This window comes from Lygodium microphyllum, chromosome 13 (assembly GCF_053477565.2).
Source record: "Lygodium microphyllum isolate KBCC chromosome 13, Lygodium_microphyllum_v1.1.10, whole genome shotgun sequence".
Classification (NCBI taxonomy): domain Eukaryota; kingdom Viridiplantae; phylum Streptophyta; class Polypodiopsida; order Schizaeales; family Lygodiaceae; genus Lygodium; species Lygodium microphyllum.
Genome location: NC_141147.1, coordinates 57,834,667 through 57,852,842, shown reverse-complemented (window position 1 = coordinate 57,852,842; position 18,176 = coordinate 57,834,667). Strand labels below are relative to the sequence as shown.

Below are 18,176 nucleotides of genomic sequence, written 5' to 3'. Positions count from 1 at the left end.
GAGCCAACTTCATCTTTGTAGATATAGTAGCTCATCTACGTGTTGGGATATAAAGGCCCGGTGACCTCCGTGTATATAGTACACGCACATTGTATATGTGAACACACCCTTTATGTGCCTTAAGTATAAATACATTTTATTCTTTGTGTACCAACACATTGTTGGTACACTCTTATCGTCTTGGACTTTCACTCTGCTCACACTCTCTCTAGCCGTCACACTCATACGCTCACTCTTGCTCAATCTCAAACTCTCTCAGCTGTGTCCTTCCAGTTCCAACAACTGGTATCAGAGCCAAGACTCTGCACGCTTTCCAAGATTGAGGCGACGGTTGCTGGGCTTGCAGCAACAGGCGTGTAGCAGCAGTCAGCAGGCGATTGTAGCAGGAAACCAGCAGACCAGCGTGATGAAGTGCAGTTGACAACTGTGCAGTGCAACGACTCGCGGGCAGACGGAACCAATGAAAAGGCAAGCGCAAAGGTCGTGTGACGGGCGACAGGCAGGCGGCCGACGGGTAAGCGTAAGACGTGACGGGGTCGCGTGACGGTTCGGAATTGGACAGACGGGCGACGTCTGAGGGTGACGTGACGCGACGAGGGTCAACGGCCCCCCCCCCCCCTCCCCCGTTAGTTCCTTTGTTTTTTCAAAAACAAATCAAATTTTTTCTCTAATCCCCTCATTACCACTTGCCATTGACGGGAGTCCACACGCCAGAAGCACAGATCACAGATCTGTGAGGATTCTAGCCAGAAATTTGGGGCTTTTCCCAGATTTGATATAATTCATACATGTCAGTGACTTTTGAGTCAAAAATTGCAGACATTGCGAGCGGTGACCTTAATTAAATTGGGGATTTTGCCAATTTTGTCGAAATTTTGCATTTTTGGGTAAAATTTCCTGACATTGGATCCCAAAAAATTGGGGCTTTTCATGTGGCAAAGCTTTACTCAGCTAGGTCAGATTGACTGACATTCATGCAATTTTGGACTTGAAATTTTGGGAATTTGTGCAGAATTTTGGTAAATTTCTGCATCTTTTGCCCGTGCAGTGGCTGGTTAATGTATAAACAGCAAAGATTTATTTCTCGTTGAGGAAAAACAGCAGGGTACTTTGCTGGTTCAGCTTGTGCTTCCACAGATTAGTGCATTTACTCTTGTGTTCTTGATAAAATGGCTGCAACTTCTTCCAGTTCAGACATCAAGAGTTTGTGGAGATCAAACGGTTTGATGGTCATGGCTTTGACCTTTGGAAAGACCGTATGCAGGGCATTTTGTTCCTGAAGGATTGTGAGGATGCTTTGCAAGAAGATAAACCCGCACTAATGTCTGATGCAGATTGAGCCAGAGTGAATAAAAAGGCTGTGGCTTACATAAAGATGGGTGTCACTGATGACATTCTGACAGACATTAAGGGTTTAGACACAGGTTATGCAATATGGGAGAAGTTGAAGACTACTTATGAGATCGCCATACTTGTTAATCAAGTGCATTTAATGCGCAAGTTGGTGAATATGCGACTGGATGAGTCAAAGCCTGCAGCTGAGCACTTGAGCGCATTTACAGGGATTCTAAATCAGCTTAAAGATGCAAATTTGGATTTTGATGATAAGTTGAGAGCCATCTTTTTGATTATGACACGACCTGGCTCTTGGGAGACCTTGGTGGTTTCACTTAGCAATAACCCCAATCTCTCATATGATGGGGTGAGGGGTTCTATCTTAAATGAAGAATTAGACGTATGTCTAGTGGAGAAGGCAGCAACTCAGCTTATAATGTAAGAGGTAGGGCTGAAAAGAAAAATGCATATGCAGGGCAGAGAAACAGGAGCAAGAGCAAAGGAAAGGATAAGAGTGACATTACTTGCTATCATTGTGGTCAGAAGGGCCACAAGAAACCTGATTGCAGGTACTACAAGAAGGAACAAGAGAGAAAGAAGAATGCAGGAGATAAAAATAAGAAGGAAGAAAAGACAGATGCATTGGAGACATCCAAAGGCAAAGAAAAGGCCAATGTGGCCTCTAGTGTGGTCATAGAGGAGCTTTCAGATAAAGAGGCTGATGTATTATGTGCAGTTGATTATGATGCCCTTGTATTTCAGATACAGGATATGCAGATTACCAAGGCTGATGTGATTGATGCACTCTTGTCAGTTGATGATGGTGTCACTCAGACTTGGATTGTAGAATCTGGTGCCTCTTTCCATGTAACTCCTTGCTTGGAGTGTTTTGCTATGTTCAATGCAGGTAGTTATGGAAAGGTGTACATTGGAAATACCCATGCTTGCAGCATTGATGGGATTGGCACTGTACACTTGTCTTTAGACAATGGTCAAGAGCTTGTGTTGAAAGATGTCAGATATGTGCCTGGCATTAAAAAGAGTTTACTATCTGTTGGTTAGCTTGACTTGCATGGCTAAACCACACTGTTTGGTGGTGGTTTGTGGAAAGTAAAAAAGGGTTCCATGCTGATTGCAAAAGGAACCAAGAAGGGCACATTGTATTGTTCGCATTGTAAAGCCTTGAATGGCAAGTTTCTTGCAGTTGCTGAAATTTGCAGCCACTTGGAGTTATGGCATAAGAGATTAGGCCATATGAGCCAAAAAGGACTTGATGTTCTTACCTCTCTGAAGAGAGTTGATGGAAAAGGCTCTAAACTTGATTTTTGTAATGAGTGTCAGTTTGGAAAGCAAATAAAACTTTCCTTTTACTCTGGTGACTCTCGTAAGTCCAATGTCTTGGACTTAGTGCATTCTGATGTATGTAGTATGCCTGTGAAATCATTGGGTGGTGCTGTATATTTTGTCTCCTTTATTGATGATTGTTCCAAGAAGATTTGGGTGTTGCTGAAAAAGAAAAGTGAAGTGTTTGCTGTTTTTAAAACTTTTCATGCATTTGTGACCACTCAGATAGATAGAAAGCTGAAATGCTTGAGAACTGATAATGGGGGTGAGTTCACATCGACTGAATTCAAGTCATTTTGTGACTTACATGGTATTAAGAGGGAGCTTACAGCCCCTTACAGTCCTTCTTCAAATGGGGTGGCTGAAAGATATAACATGACTTTATGTGAAAGAGTGCGGTGCGTGTTGTCCACTGCCAATCTCCCTCATGCATTTTGGGGAGAGGCATTCAAAACTGTGGTTCACATTTGCAACCGCTCTCCAAATAGATCCTTAAATAATGGCATCCCTGAGGAGGTTTGGTCTGGCAAATCAGCCTCATATGACCATTTACGTATATTTGGTTGTGATGCTTTTGTACATGTTAGGGATGAGCTAAGGAACAAACTTGACCCAAAATCCACCAAAGGCATTTTCATGGGCTATGGTGATGAGGGTGAATTTGGCTATAGAGTGTGGTTACCTCAGTCCAAGAAAATTATTCGCAGCCGTAATGTTATGTTTAATGAGGCAAAATTACTGAAAGGCTCTTTAGCCTCTAATGAAGATCTGAAAAAGGTGAAATTACAGAGTTTGCAGCCACCCATAACTTCAGAAAATGAGCCTCAAGGTGCTGTACCACAGGCTGAAACTGATGATCAACAAGTTACTTTTGAGCCAGATGATGATGGACAGCAAATAGAAGCACAAGGAGGTCATGGACAGCAAGATAGGCTCGCTGATAATGAAAATGCAGATGCTGGAAATGAAAATGAAGGTGTTGTACAGCATGAACAACATGCTGAAAATGATTTACAGCAGCAAATGAATGCTGAAAATAATATACCTCCTGATGTAGACCCAATTCCTGACAATGTTGATCATTGGGTACGCAGGTCTACACGCGTAAGAAGGCAATCACATAGGTTTGACCCCTCCTTGCATTATGTGATGCTTACAGATGAGGGTGAGCCTCTTACATACAAAGAGGCCAAGTCATGTGAGTTCAACAGTAAGTGGGAGCTAGCCATGCAGGAAGAGATTAAATCTCTATATGCAAATGATACTTGGGATCTTATGTCATTACCAAAGGGAAGAAAGCCACTTCCAAACAAATGGGTGTACAAGGTGTAAACGCCCCGAACAACGTAGTATGCTTAACAATTATGAAATTCGCTTGTTTTCGAGACTTAATATAAAAGAGAATGAACACTTAAAGCTGAAAATGAAAATTACTCACAAAATTTCAGCCATGAAAATGTAAAAGTAATGGAGACAAGATTGAGGGTTGAAGATGGGCAACCCTCCCCCCCCCCCCCCCCGAAGGAATGTATTTCTGCTCAACCCAAGTCCCCTAGGGAAGAGCTCAGTTACAATCAACCTGAGAGTGAGGAGAAGTAATTCTCACTCTCACAAGATCATGCAAAGATGTACAAACACACATGCATTATCTATTATGCAATGATAAGAACTGATTTCTTTATAGTATGAGAGAAGAAAGAGGGGAAATCAGCCTTTCTCCATCGTTGATCAGCAGTACATGGATAGGGCTTGCTTCTTGTTGCTAAAATGGAAGAAAGAGCTCGAGAAGGAGGTGCTGTAATGAATTTACAAGCTTGCTGTCCTGTAAAACAGCAGTGATAGAAGAGGAAATATGGAGGAATTTGATAATGGAGAAGTGGGGATGATGATGGGGATGGATGGGCCCAGTTTCTGGCTATCTGTGGGTGCTGTACATGAGTTTACAACAAAGAAAAATTATGTTGAATGAAGAAAAACGAGCTCTTATTTATAGGAGAGGGAAGAGCTAGTACAAAAGGGGAAAGTGGAGTAGCACAAGACAAGTGTTCAGCCACATGTCATGAGATGTGACAAGTGGTGGGACACTTGGAAACTTGTGTAACAAGTGTCTTGACACTTGTCTCTTCTCTATGGCCTTCCTTTTTGGGCTAAATACTGTCAAGAATAGAAACAACCAAATTTAGTAAGCACAGTCAGAGTACAGAATTTACTATTTTTAGAATGACATCCCTATATTTTAGGACTAGTATTTTTAGGCTAATTCGAGGCTCCTAAAATTTAGGGACCCTCCAATATCGGTGATATATAAAAGCTTTTTCCGTGTACATCGCAAAAACGGTATCAGAATCTTCATGTGACTTTCCTATACAAAGAAATGTGTATTTCAAGCTTTCAACCCACACATGCACTTTGTACAAGCATTTCATGATCATGTCATCTTGTTGATTGTAATTGTCTGTTCTGGCGGATCTAGCCCACACTTCAAGGCATCAATCCTTTCTGTGTGCGAGTCTAACCCTAATATGCGTGAGTTCTAGTCACAAGCGCCCAATCGGGCCATATAGATGGAAGTGCGATCTATCTTTTCTCTAACCCACCGCGTGGGTCCACCATAACCTGTGACCACTCATCAGTGGCCAGCTCCAATGCACTTTTCTTTATATCTAATTAGTGCAAAGGAAACAAATTTAATAAATCATTATATAGACAAATTAATGAAAAAGGATACAAATTCTGTTTCTATAGAGTTGTGACACAAGGTCACGACAGTTGATGGGAAACCCAAGTACAAGGCAAGGCTAGTTGCCAAAGGCTATGCACAAAAGGAAGGGATTGAATTCCAAGAGGTCTTCTCACCTGTTGTGAAGATGACCACTTTATGTGTGCTTTTTGCTCTTACTGTTGTTTTGGATTTAGAGCTGTATCAAATGGATGTAAAAACAGCTTTCTTGCATGGTGACATTGATGAGGAAATCTACATGGAACAATCTGAGGGCTTTGTAGTTCCTAGAAAAGAACAGATGGTGTGTAAGTTAAAACGCAGCCTGTATGGACTGAAGCAAGCACCACGGCAATGGTACAAAAAGTTTGATACTTTTATGCTATCTCATAAGTTTACACGCAGCCATGCAGATCATTGCTTGTACCTGAAAAAGGATACAAATGGCAGCCCCATAGTACTTGTTTTGTATGTGGATGATATGTTACTAGCTGGGAAAAGAAAGACTAGCTTGGATGCTCTCACAAATCAGCTAAAATCAGCTTTCTCCATGAAAGATTTGGGGAATGCAGAGCATATTTTGGGCATGAGGATTTGTAGAGATAGAATGCAGAAATTGCTGTTTTTATCTCAAGAAAAGTACATTGGAAAGGTACTGGACAGATTTAACATGGCTGAAGCTAAGCCTTTTGGGGTACCCTTACCTCCTTATCTCAAGCTTAGCAAAGCCAACAGCCCGAAAGATGACGTGGAAGCAAATGCTATGAAGGGAGTTCCTTATGCATCAACTTGTGGCTCTCTTATGTATGCTATGGTTGCTACTCGTCCAGACATTGCTCATGCAGTGGGAGTTGTTAGCAGGTTTATGTCAAATCCTGGCAAAGCACATTGGGAGGCTGTCAAGTGTATTTTTCGATACCTTAAGGGTACACAAAGAAAAAGTATTTGCTATGGGCAGGGTGCACTTACTTTGCAGGGTTATTGTGATGCAAACATGGCAGGTGACTTGGACACTCGTAGGTCCACCAACGGGTATGTCTTTACAATTGTTGGTGGGGCTGTTTCTTGGTGTTCCAAGTTGCAAAACATTGTTGCATTGAGTACCACTGAAGCTGAATACATATCAGCTATTGAAGATTCTAAGGAAGCTATATGGTTGAGCAAACTTGCAGATGATCTCGGCATGTCTATGGGTACTGCAGTTTTGGGATGTGATAGCCAGAGTGTTGTGTATCTGGCTAAGAATGCCATGTATCATTCACGCACAAAGCATATAGATGTGCAATATCACTTCATCAGACAGATTCTGGAAGATGGTCAAATCACATTGACCAAGATTAAAACACAAGATAACCCTGCAGATGTTCTCACTAAAAGTCTAAGCAAAGCTCAGCACGAGCATTGCATTTGACTAGTGGGAGGTGGTTAGCTAGAGGTTCATATCGAACCTTTAAGTGGGAGGTTGTTGGGATATAAAGGCCCGGTGACCTCCATGTATGTACATGTGAACGCATCCTTTACATGCCCTAAGTATAAATACATTTTATTCTTTGTGTACCAACACATTGTTGGTACACTCTTATTGTCTCGGACTTTCACTCTGCTCATCCAGCCGTCACACTCATATGCTCACTCTTGCTCGATCTCAAACTCTCTCAACTGTGTCCTTCCAATTCCAACACTACACATTAGAGAGGATGAGATGGGACACATGGGGGAAGTTGAAATGGCATGTAAAGGTCATGTAGAGTTTGTCTCACCATTTAATGGAAAGCTTCGGTTGGATATATAGGGATATGTGGACAAAAAGAGTTCTTTTTGCTCTACTTGAGGGTTGTGACGTACTGCTTGGTATACCATGGTGTTATTGTATGCATACAGTGAGTGATTCTTGTGCAAAAGAGATCACTATTTAGCATAAGTGAAAGACACTTATGCTTGATGTAAAGCTGAAAGGAGAATCTATTTTTGTTGTATCTGCAGCTGCCATTTCTAAATTAATGAAAAATCATCTTTCAGCGTACTTGGTTTTTACTAAGGATAATGATGATAGTGAAAATATTGGAAATATGTCAAGTTAGAGAAGGATCGCATATCATTTTTAAAAATGTATACTGATTGTTTCTCTTAGTTACTTCGAGGGCATCTATTATCTGAACGACTTGAAGATCATGGCATAGATCTTATTCTCAGAAGTAGCCCACCTAATAAGTCACTCTACAGAGTCAATACAGCTTGGTAGGAGGAGATTATGAGTCGAGTAAATGAGCTATTAGAGAAAGGGCTAATTCAGCCATGCTTATCTTCTTTTTGTTCTCTAGTGCTTTTGGGATGGAAAAATGATAGTTCATGGCGTATGTGCATTGATTATTGTGCTTTGAACAAGATTGCGATAAAGAACTGGATTTAGATCCCTCGGATCGATGATGTTATGAATAGATTGTAGGGGGTAGTCATATTCAACCGTATAGATTTGAAAAGCGAGTATTATTAGATATGCATTAGATTAGATGATGCGCCTAAGAAAGCTTTCTTGACATCTTTTGGATTATATGAGTTGCTTATTATGCCTTTTGGACTTACAAATGCTCCTACCACTTTCAATTGGATGATAGATCACTTTTTCAGGCCATAGAGGATTTGTGGGCACTTTCTTTGATGACATGATTGTCTACTCAAAGAATGAGCGGGAGTATCGAAAGCACTTAGACATTGTGTTTAATGAACTATGTCAGTATAGATTGGTTATCAATGACAAGATAAGTGAATTCTTTTTGCATGAGATCCACTTTTTGGGGCATATTCTATTGGCTGATGGTATTCGCATGGACCCTGCAAAGGTTGAGATAATACGATCATGGCCACCTTTGAGAAATATACACGAGGTCTGCAGCTTCTTGGGTTTATGTTCTTACTACAGGAAGTATGTATACGGGTTTGTTGAAATTGCATCTCCATTGCATGCTTTGTAGAAGAATAATGTGCCATTTAGATGGACAACAATGAAAATTTTAGTATTTAAAAAGTAGATCATGTGCTTGTGTTGCTGGTATCAAGATATGCGATAGTGTAGAGAAACATGAAGGTTTGCGTGGAGAAACACAGTGTATATGGCAAACATTGAGAGAGGAGAAACTAAAAAACATAAGAACATGATGATTATGCGTTGGATCATGCTGAAGGAAAGTTGATACAGTGGCACTGAAACTCAGAAGATGGCTGCATTGTCTTGTTTGAATCAGGTGGTAGTACTTGTGGGAATCTACATAGTGAAGGGAGTGAAATGTAGTCCTTCGAGCAGTGGGCTATTGAAGTAATCATTGGAAGGTAAAGGATAGCTATTGAGGGAGTGAATAATGGTTCTTAGATGCCGTTGGAGATGAGGAAGATGATCACTAGCTGTTGAGGGAGTGAAGGTAGTCCTCAGATGCCAAGAAAATGGTTTGTGCTACAAATGTAGTTCCTTGAGGCATGTGTGAGTTGAGGCCTCATGAGATGGAGGTTGCCAAGTGTAGGGGCAGCCACCAAGAGGGTAAACGTAGCTTGTGAAGGCATGCCAACCCAGAAATGCAGGTACATGGGATTGCATTTCTTCGCCCTTATCCAATCGTAAGCTCTTCAACTTCAGACCTGGTCAGTTCTCCTTAAAGAACAACCAATCCTTAAAATTGGAGAAAGCCTCCGAATTCAACTTCAAGAAATAAGCCCATGTCATCCTGTTGTAATCATCCACAATTAGCATGAAGTATAAGCTTCCTCAAAGGGACTCCATCCTCATCGGGCCACAAGATCGGTAGAAACAAGCTCCAAGTGTACTAAAGACCGCCTTGAAGCCTTGCTAGGAACAGCATCACGAGTTTGCTTCCCACGGATGCAAGATACACAAGGCTCCTAGCTCACCACAATATCCAACAAACCTGAACAAGCTATCCCTTGGACGCCTTCCAAAGGTAATCATAATTGAGGTGACCAAACCGAGCATGCCAAAGCTCAAACTGAGTTTGGGAGGTACGAAGAAGAGAGGTCAAGGCAGAAGAAGACCGTAACTTATAGACTCCATTCTCCTCATAACCTGAAGAAAGAACCTGTCTCAATCCATGATCAAGAATCCGAAAAGAGTCCTCATCAAATTCGACCAAAAGGCGAAGGGCACAAAACTTGTGCACCAAAAGAAGCTAGTATCCAAAGGCCAACACATAAAGTACCTTGGATGTATAGACACCACCACGTACATCTGGAATAAGATGCATGTTTCCCTGTCCCTATATAAGAATAAACGAACTGTCACCAATAAAAATTTGTCCATGCGAAGGCCACAAATGAGTGACTCATGCTGAAGGAGTCGTCATGTGCCGGGAGGCACCACTATCAACAATCCACTCCCGAGTGTATGGGGCTGTCAATGCAGCATCAGAAGCTATCAGGGGCTAATCCTCAACCACCTCCAAGTGGCAGAAAGCAACTGATGAGAGAGCAGCCACCGCTCCAGAATTCTTTGAAGATTTCTCTTTCTTCTCCTTCTCGTCCTTCTCCTTGTCAAGACAATCCTTCTTGCAGTGACCTATTTTGCCACAAATGTGACAAATAGACTCCTTTTCTTTGTGTTTCTTAGATTTGTCTTCCTTCTTCTTCTTTTGGTCCTTCCCCTTCTTCTGAGAAGACTAACCAACCAAGGCCTCAAATTTAGAAGCATTAGTCCCTTTCAATTGCTCCTCTTGGTCCAAGACCATAGGAACCAACTCTTCCCACCTAAGAGACTTAGACCGCCTTGAACCAATCAAGGCGGAATAAAAACCACTGAAACGGGGTGGTAACTATGAAATAAGAGTTATCGCCATGTCTTCAAAAGAGATCACCTTCCCTACGTTTTGAACCTACATCTGAAGTTACCTCAGCTTGTTGATATGCTCCCGCATAGAAGATGACTTATTGACACTCATGGTCTACATCTGCACTTCCAAAGACACTCGCTTTATGACAGTCATCCAATTGTACATATGATCAAGCTCCAACAGCCATATCTCCTGAGCCACCGTCAAATGCTCAATATGAGAGATAACAATTGTAGTACATGAGAAATAAAAACGAGCGAATGCGAGCATTGAGTTTATCCCAATGTGTCTGAGCCTTTGCCAACTCCAACTTATCATTGGAAGAAAGTCTGGACTCGTCTCGCAAAGAAGGGCAATTAATAGCCTCCGTAACAAGCTCTGCCAAATCATAAGACTCCAAATGGCAAGCATCATGATCCGCCAGATGCGGTAATTCTCGCCATCGAGCTTTTGATCTAATGGAAGAGCCAGTAAGATAGACACCTTCCAATCCATGATCGCCTGAAACTCGGTCTCGGCCTCAAAAGACATCTTCGCCTACAATGCCTGCACAAAACACAAAAAGCAATCCCCTCTAATTGTGGAAGTACAACCTGCTAGGGCTCTTGGTCTCGTCCCGCTCCTTCTTCACCCGCCGAAGGCTCTGAAAAGGTAAACACTGCACTTGAAGGCCCAAAACGCAGCCTTCTTCCTTGTCTAACAGCAAAAAAACAGTAACAACTTCAGCAAATCTTCTCCTTTCTCACACACCCATGCTCGCCTTAGCCTTGTTCTGATGCACAGCCCTCCTACTCGCACTGGAATGCTGAAAACACAGCCTTATGTCACGCTGAAATCTCCTCTTCAAATGGGTCCACACCCTAGGTCAGTCCTTCAATGCTCTGATACCATGTCAAAGTGAAGCAACGTGGAAGCAAATGACTAAGACAAAGGGTGAGCAGAGAGAGGGAGAGAGAGAGAGAGAGAGAGAGAGAGAGAGAGAAACGCAGAAAATCTGCAATGAAGAATGCTGTATAGGAATGCAGAAATATATGCGGGTGTAGAGAGAATATCTGCATATGTCTCCACCTCGAAGATCTCAATCTCTATCAGCCCCAAGGGCAATCTCCACGGTTTGCAGCCTGAAATCTGTGAAGACAAGTGATCAGGATTGCAGAAACCAGGGCCTATAAATAGGCTCGGAAAAACACGAAAAATAATGCAGGTTGGCTGCATTTAATGCAGCCGACTGCTGTCTGACTGCCACATGGCACTCCTGCACTTGTCGCCTGCCAATCAGCTGCTGTACCTGCTGCTCCTGTCCAGGGAATGACCAGCTAACCAGCTTTAACAGAGTTGACATATTGCAGCCACCTTGCTTCTTGTTGAGTGAAAAAACGACTATGACATCACGACTGCTACAACACAAAAGTTGACCTCACCCATCACAGAAAAACCTTGCAATGATTCATGGGCTGTTAATTTGCAGCAGTAATACAGCAGTCTAAATAGCAAATCTTGACCATACATGTGATGAATTTTCATGAGATGTTGCAGCATCTTGCTCACTTGCACAACATCTGCCTCCACATTGAAAGCATCAAAAACTACAGCACCAAAGACCTGGATTATTTTAACTTTTGAACACCTTAGTGCATCCAATGTTGCAATTACCATATGCACCAAATGAGAATCCCCTATTTTAAAATCTCTAGAAATCACAAACACAAGCAACTATGGTGCCTTATACATAGCTCCTCAGAAAGCAATTGAATTCTCCACCAAATCATCCAAAAAGGTGAAGTACACCCCTAGCAACATGAAGATGACCCAACATTGGAGTTTCCTTGCTCTACAATATGTTCTGAAACGAGACATCTCTTTGCTGTTCTCCAGCATACCCTAATTAAAATCATGTTCATGTCTCCAGCATTTGCTGTGAGTTACAAATGCTCCCTTATGATCTTAAGCTGCAATTCTTGTCATCCCCTTGTACTTTCCTTCAGCTTGTGTGGCATTTAAGCCTACCTAATTACATTTTGTACTCTAGTGCATGTTGGCAAAGCAAACTGAGACAAAAACGAAATACTTCTGAGGCACCTTGCAAGACCTCATGCAACAGGAATCTACCAAAAGCTTGAGAATCTACAAGGCACTGCAAAGAGCTTCAAGATAGATCTACCAGAAACTTTGTACGTGGAAATCTCCATTGAATTTGGTCAAAGCAGCATTGAGGGTGAGTATGCTGTCAAAAGCCGATGGTGGAACAGACGTTATACCAATTCAATGAATTCAACTCCACAAACCCTACGTAACAGGCTCACCCATAGACTGACCACACGTTTGAAGCAAGGTTGCAAAGCTACGTCCAGTGGATAAAACAAGTTCAACTTTACAAGGCATTCAGGCCGCCATTTGCTCTATTCTGTATGGATCTGATTACGCAGTTCCCCCTCAAATCCCCACTATTTTTACGATAGATCCAACAAGAATGGTGTCAAAATGATCCCGCATTCGAGCAACAAAAACCAAATAAAGAGACAAGGGAGCGTACGCTTGGCCAGTTTAGACAGTTTCTGGGACGTCTGATGAATGCTGAGGCCAATTCTGGATGCTCTTTTGTTGAATTCGGACTGCAAAGAGGCTGACGATCGGGGGCCCTGCAGAAGCCGCGCGGTCTCGTCGGAGGAGCCATTGGCCGAGGAAGACGACGAAGCTGGGGCGCTGCTCTTCCTCAGCCGATCTGCGATCGTGTGGAACTCGGCAGTGCGGTCGCGGTAGGATGAAGAGGCCATGCCAATGGCAAGTCACAGAGAGGGATCGGAGGATAGACGCGAGGCGAATGTGGGAGAACGGGGGAGCTCCAATGGCATGGGTTTGCAGATTAGGACAGTACGATGTAGGCGACGGGAAGGTGTATGGATGGATGGGAGGATGTCTGTCAGGAAGAAACAGCAGAGGTCCGACTCACCAGCCAAAAGAGTTTCTTTCACAAAGCCATAGGCCTTTGGCCCAACTTCAGGCTTGGTCGCACACGTGGTGAGAAACGCTCACTTTGCTAGTTGTTTAACCCATATCGAGGTTGGTGGGCATATGCCCTCCTCCATACATCAACTAGGTTGGCACGTGCATCAGTGATTAGGTTTGGAGATTTTTTTAATAAAAAATTCAATTCCATGTGGACATTGGTAATTCTACCTGCCTAATTGGGGGTCCTTGCCAATGGCAAAGGAGATAAGAAGCTCTGAAATAACAACCTCACCCCCTCTATCTAGTAACCTCTTGCAAATATTTTTCCATGGGTATATAGACCACTATTCGATTCTCCTTTAACCTCTTCTTACAGGTATCCACGATGCCCCTGCTCGATCTATCTACCCAGAGGTAGATGACGATATATATATCACGAGGAAAAGGCAGGTATACCATGCTACTTGAGCGGAGAATAGTTGTGTAGCAATGCGATACATGGCTCCTAAGAGACCCGCTTGGGTAGAACCATACGCCTTTGTCTTGCCCTGCCTACAAACCTTCACATTTTTCCACTTCTCAAATATCTTTTGAATAGTGCCTAGAGCAAGGGCTATGCATGCCCTATAAACATGAGAAAATACCATGTTCACATATGCTTTTTCTCTGTTGATTCATGGGAGTGCTCCTCCGATAATGATGATTTAGAGTACATTTATAAGCTCACTAATAAAACTATGTGATTCTACAGGTCAAGTGAATGGTCATAGCTCATTGGATGTTCTCCTCATGGGGGATACCGTTGTCAGGGAAGATAGGGGGCTTGTAGATACACTTTGTAGCAAAGTAATAATAGGATAAAATGGGTCATTCCCCCATTCTACAATTGTTCGGACAAAAGTAGTAGGGATATGCCTTCACCCAACCTATTATATGTTAACCAAGGGATAGAGGTAAAAAAGGCTTCCTCCTCTCACTATCGTCTCTTCCTCTCTGCTTCTCTTTCAACTGGTGAGCATGCCAAATAGTCCATAGTTTTTTAATTATTGATAGGGAACCCTCTCTATCTTATTTGTTATGCAATTCTCTCTTGAGGATAACACTTTTTATCTATGATGTTAATATTGTTGAATTGAATATACTTTTAACCATATCTAAGAAAAATGAAACGTATATTTTAAAGTACAAAGTAAATGAATAACACTCACGACCTTTTCAAGCTAATCAAATTTGATTGAATACTTCTCATACAGCCTAAGCCATCATGTTTACGAAAGTAGCTTGCAAAACATAAGACCAAAACCAAAAAGTTGCTTGATCCAAGTCTGAGATGTGGTGGCTTTTACATTTCATTAGTTTTTTTTAGTGAAGAGTTAACTATTACTTTGTAAAAGTATAGCCATGATACAAAAAACATATAAACACACTATATAAGTAGCATGTTGAAGAGCTAGTAGAGATCTCTTCGTTGTCTTATAATTATGGAGGAATGTGTCATTCCCCCATCTTTCAAGAAGATATATACTTTGCTTTTCTTTTCTTTTCTTTTCTTTTCTTTACTATTCATCATGTGACAAAAAGTGAATAAGGTAGATTCTAACCTTATGAAAATTTGTACATATTAAGATTGCAATTGCATTTGCTAAAGTGAATCCTATACTAATGAGATACAATCGAATGAGAAAAATACATTAATTCTAAGTATGAATATAGTAGTGAGTTAGTTATACTAATACATTAAGTAATTATAACATAAGATACTAACTACTTAACTAAATACACTATAGTATATAATACACTAAGAATTAGTTACACTAATACATCGAGTAACTATCAATGTGACACTAACACACCAAACTACTAACTAATTTATTAAATTGATTAAACACCAAATGCGAACATGCCAAATACTAAGATGCCACACAAACGCCAATAACACCACAACTACCAAGTTGCCGCCAAAGCCAATGCCCACATCAATGCCACTAAGACCATCAAATGCCATTAACATGACAATGCCACAACATGCTCAAGGCTAGATGCCAAATCTATAAATGCCACTAACGCTTGGGATTGAAGTGAAGGAGTCAATAATGTTTTGAGACAAAAGTAGGCAATCAAGATGACAAGTTAACTAAAAGTAGTCACAGAGTCACAAGAAGTTGTCACCACATGACTAGCCACCATTAAGCCATCAAATGGTTCAAGGTCATCGAGTTCTCTATTTGCCAAGTTAATGTCAAGACAATGCTTACTCAACACTACCCAACAATGCAAGCCATGAACAAAACACACATGAGAAGACTACCTAGCTCGTCTTTGAATCATCCTCTTCATCTTGACTCTCATCCTTATAACACATCTCGTGTATCTCGTTCTCCAAGTTTGCTTTACCTCTCATTCTTGTTTACTTTTAACATCTCATTCTAGCATTTGCTTTTTTTTACGATAATGTGATGTGATAGTGTGATTTTATTGTTGTTTCTTACTAAAATTTTGAATTTTTCAAATGAAGCACAAAGGTTGACTTGGCCATTATGATGGTTTCTTTTTGTAGTCAAACGGATAGGCTATGTGTACTATAAATTGTGTGGTATTAGACATGGGCACATCTGGCATTCCTTAAGGAAGAAGATTAAGGGGAATACGTCGAACTGCACGTTATGGTGCTTTTTTATAGCCCCTATCTAAAACATGGACTAGTTGTAATGGGTTGCTTCTATTGGCTACTATCTTGAGTTAGACAACAACAACCTATGACCTTTCCACATCAAGGACAGTTTCATCATTTATCTCCTTTGACACCCATGCACATTAGATGAGTAGCAGGCATTGGACGAGAGCAAAAGGGAGATGAAAATAGCATAGTAAGAAGATGGAAAGAGCATGCACGTTAGATGAGAGTAGAAGGGAGACGAAAGCAGCACAACACTAGTGTTTGTTGCTTTTTCCAAAGTGATTTTCAATGTTCGTAAAAGCGAGTGATTTGGAGTTTTTTGTTGGGAATTTTTTCCAAAATATGAAAAAACAAAAAATAAGAAAAAGATGAATTCAAAATGCCCAATAGCTACACGTGTAAAGAGGATACCACTTTGTTATGTACTTGTTAAACCAATAAACTCTTTATGCTCACTTCTAATATACCTTCCACGTACCATGTTTACCCTAATAGTTTAACTTGAGCAACTCAGTTTTGGTTTACCAATCCTTCTTGGGCACACATGCACATAAGCAATTAGTGTTTAAATGGTTCATTTCTGGTAATAGCTATATCTTTTTTTTATTAGGTAAGATAGGAATGCATACCAAGAAAATTATATTGATTAAAACATTGGAAAGGACTGAATTTTGATAAAAACTTTGATTTGTATCCCAAGATCTACCTTTGATGGTTGCAACATATTTTAACATTCATAAAAGCAAACCAAGCACCCCACCCTAAATTTGGCAACTTATGTTCGTCTTAAGGGTCATTCCCATTTTGAGAAGTGTTGTTGGGCCTTAAAGGTCTAAATTACTAACTCTATTCCCACCGCTTTCCACTTTTAATGTGACCATGTTTTGAGACCAGTACATTCCAGTTTTCATCGAAGTTGGGATTTGAACTCATGCACTCACACTTGTATTCACAAGCTCCAAGCTATGCTCCTAACCTTGACTCTATTCTTGCATTGGCACAAATATCCTTTTCACCCTGAGGTCAATTGCTTACTTTGTTTCTAAAGATTTATGGCATTAGGCACCATTTGGTTCATCCTAGGGAACACTGCCCTTGGCCTTGGTATCTCATTTGATACTTTTCTTTTGAATGCATGTATTATTGACCCATCCTCATCATTGTGGTTGGAAGAGGATGAGGGAGAGGCACATGACAACCTTATGAGGAGATAACTTTGTTGGAAATATGGCCAACCCAATCATATATTCTCATGGTGCCCAAACAAGTAAGAAGCAAACAAGGACAACAAGGTAGATGAAAGATGCACCGAGTCTAGTATATCACATAATGTATCCAATCTCCCATTATGAGGAAGGTCTCCACAAGAAAAATGGGGAGATTAGAGTAAGACTAGTCCAATTAATAGAACTAGATCCTAAAGACAAACTAATAATGCCCCTTTCTACATTGAGATTAGGCTCGTAGCAAAAAGCAAATGTACAATGAACTCTCTCATTGATGGAGTAGATCACAACACCTCGAGTTATGAGACCTAGAATGTACTTATTGTTTTCTAAGCAAATGCAAAATAGTCAAATAATGTAAAACAAAAACTATACTAAAATTGTTTTATGTACTCCTTAATAGAAAAGATGTGAGAAAGGAAATGTACTTAAAAATAAACAAGTTACATGGTTGACCATATAACAACACAAATACTTTTGATCTAGCCAAGAGCAAAAATCATTATAATCTTCAACCACAAAAGTCATGAAAGACCAAAGAAAACCCCTTACAATTACTCAATCTAGTGCTTCAACTAGTGAGGGGTGTAGAGATTTGATGAAGGCTCTACAAGACTTGTCGGATAAGGTTAAGAAACCTATGAGCCTAATGACCCAAACAAGACCCAAAGAGAAGAAGAAACATTTGAAGGGACAAAGCCCCAATGAGAAATCCACATGAGAAAGACAAAAACCCAACTGTCGAGGATGAAAAATAAATCTAAGTGATACTACATGTAGCAAACCACAAGGTCAAGATGGGTGGCCAAAGATTGTTGCAAGCTCAAAGCTTCTTGAAGGCAATGACATCTTATGGTTATCCAAAAGAACTGAAAACTTTGCCATATAGTTGAAAAAGTGCCCCTAATACAAGAGCCAATAGAGGACAACATAGAATCTTTTGATTTAGTCTCTTTATCATGATGCGGGGTGCATCAAGGTGAATAATGGTTTATTTATTTATTTATTTTGTTGCTTTTTAATGGGTTTTTGTGTGTTTGTAAGCACACATCTACACTACTTTTTGAGTCATATAAATACCAATTGTAGAAGTC

The 18,176-nt window shown here is 40.9% G+C and overlaps 1 protein-coding gene across 1 annotated transcript in view; it reads right to left on the bottom strand.

Annotated features, from left to right (window-relative positions):
• Window positions 1–13,236, bottom strand: part of LOC148026657 (syntaxin-32-like) — a 62,355-nt gene extending 49,119 nt beyond the window's left edge. The window contains exon 1 of the mRNA XM_087691131.1: window positions 12,764–13,236. Coding sequence (XP_087547257.1) covers window positions 12,764–13,004 — 241 coding nt within the window. The 5' untranslated portion in view covers window positions 13,005–13,236. The remainder of the gene's footprint in view (window positions 1–12,763) is intronic.
• Between the last annotated feature and the right edge of the window lie 4,940 nt (window positions 13,237–18,176).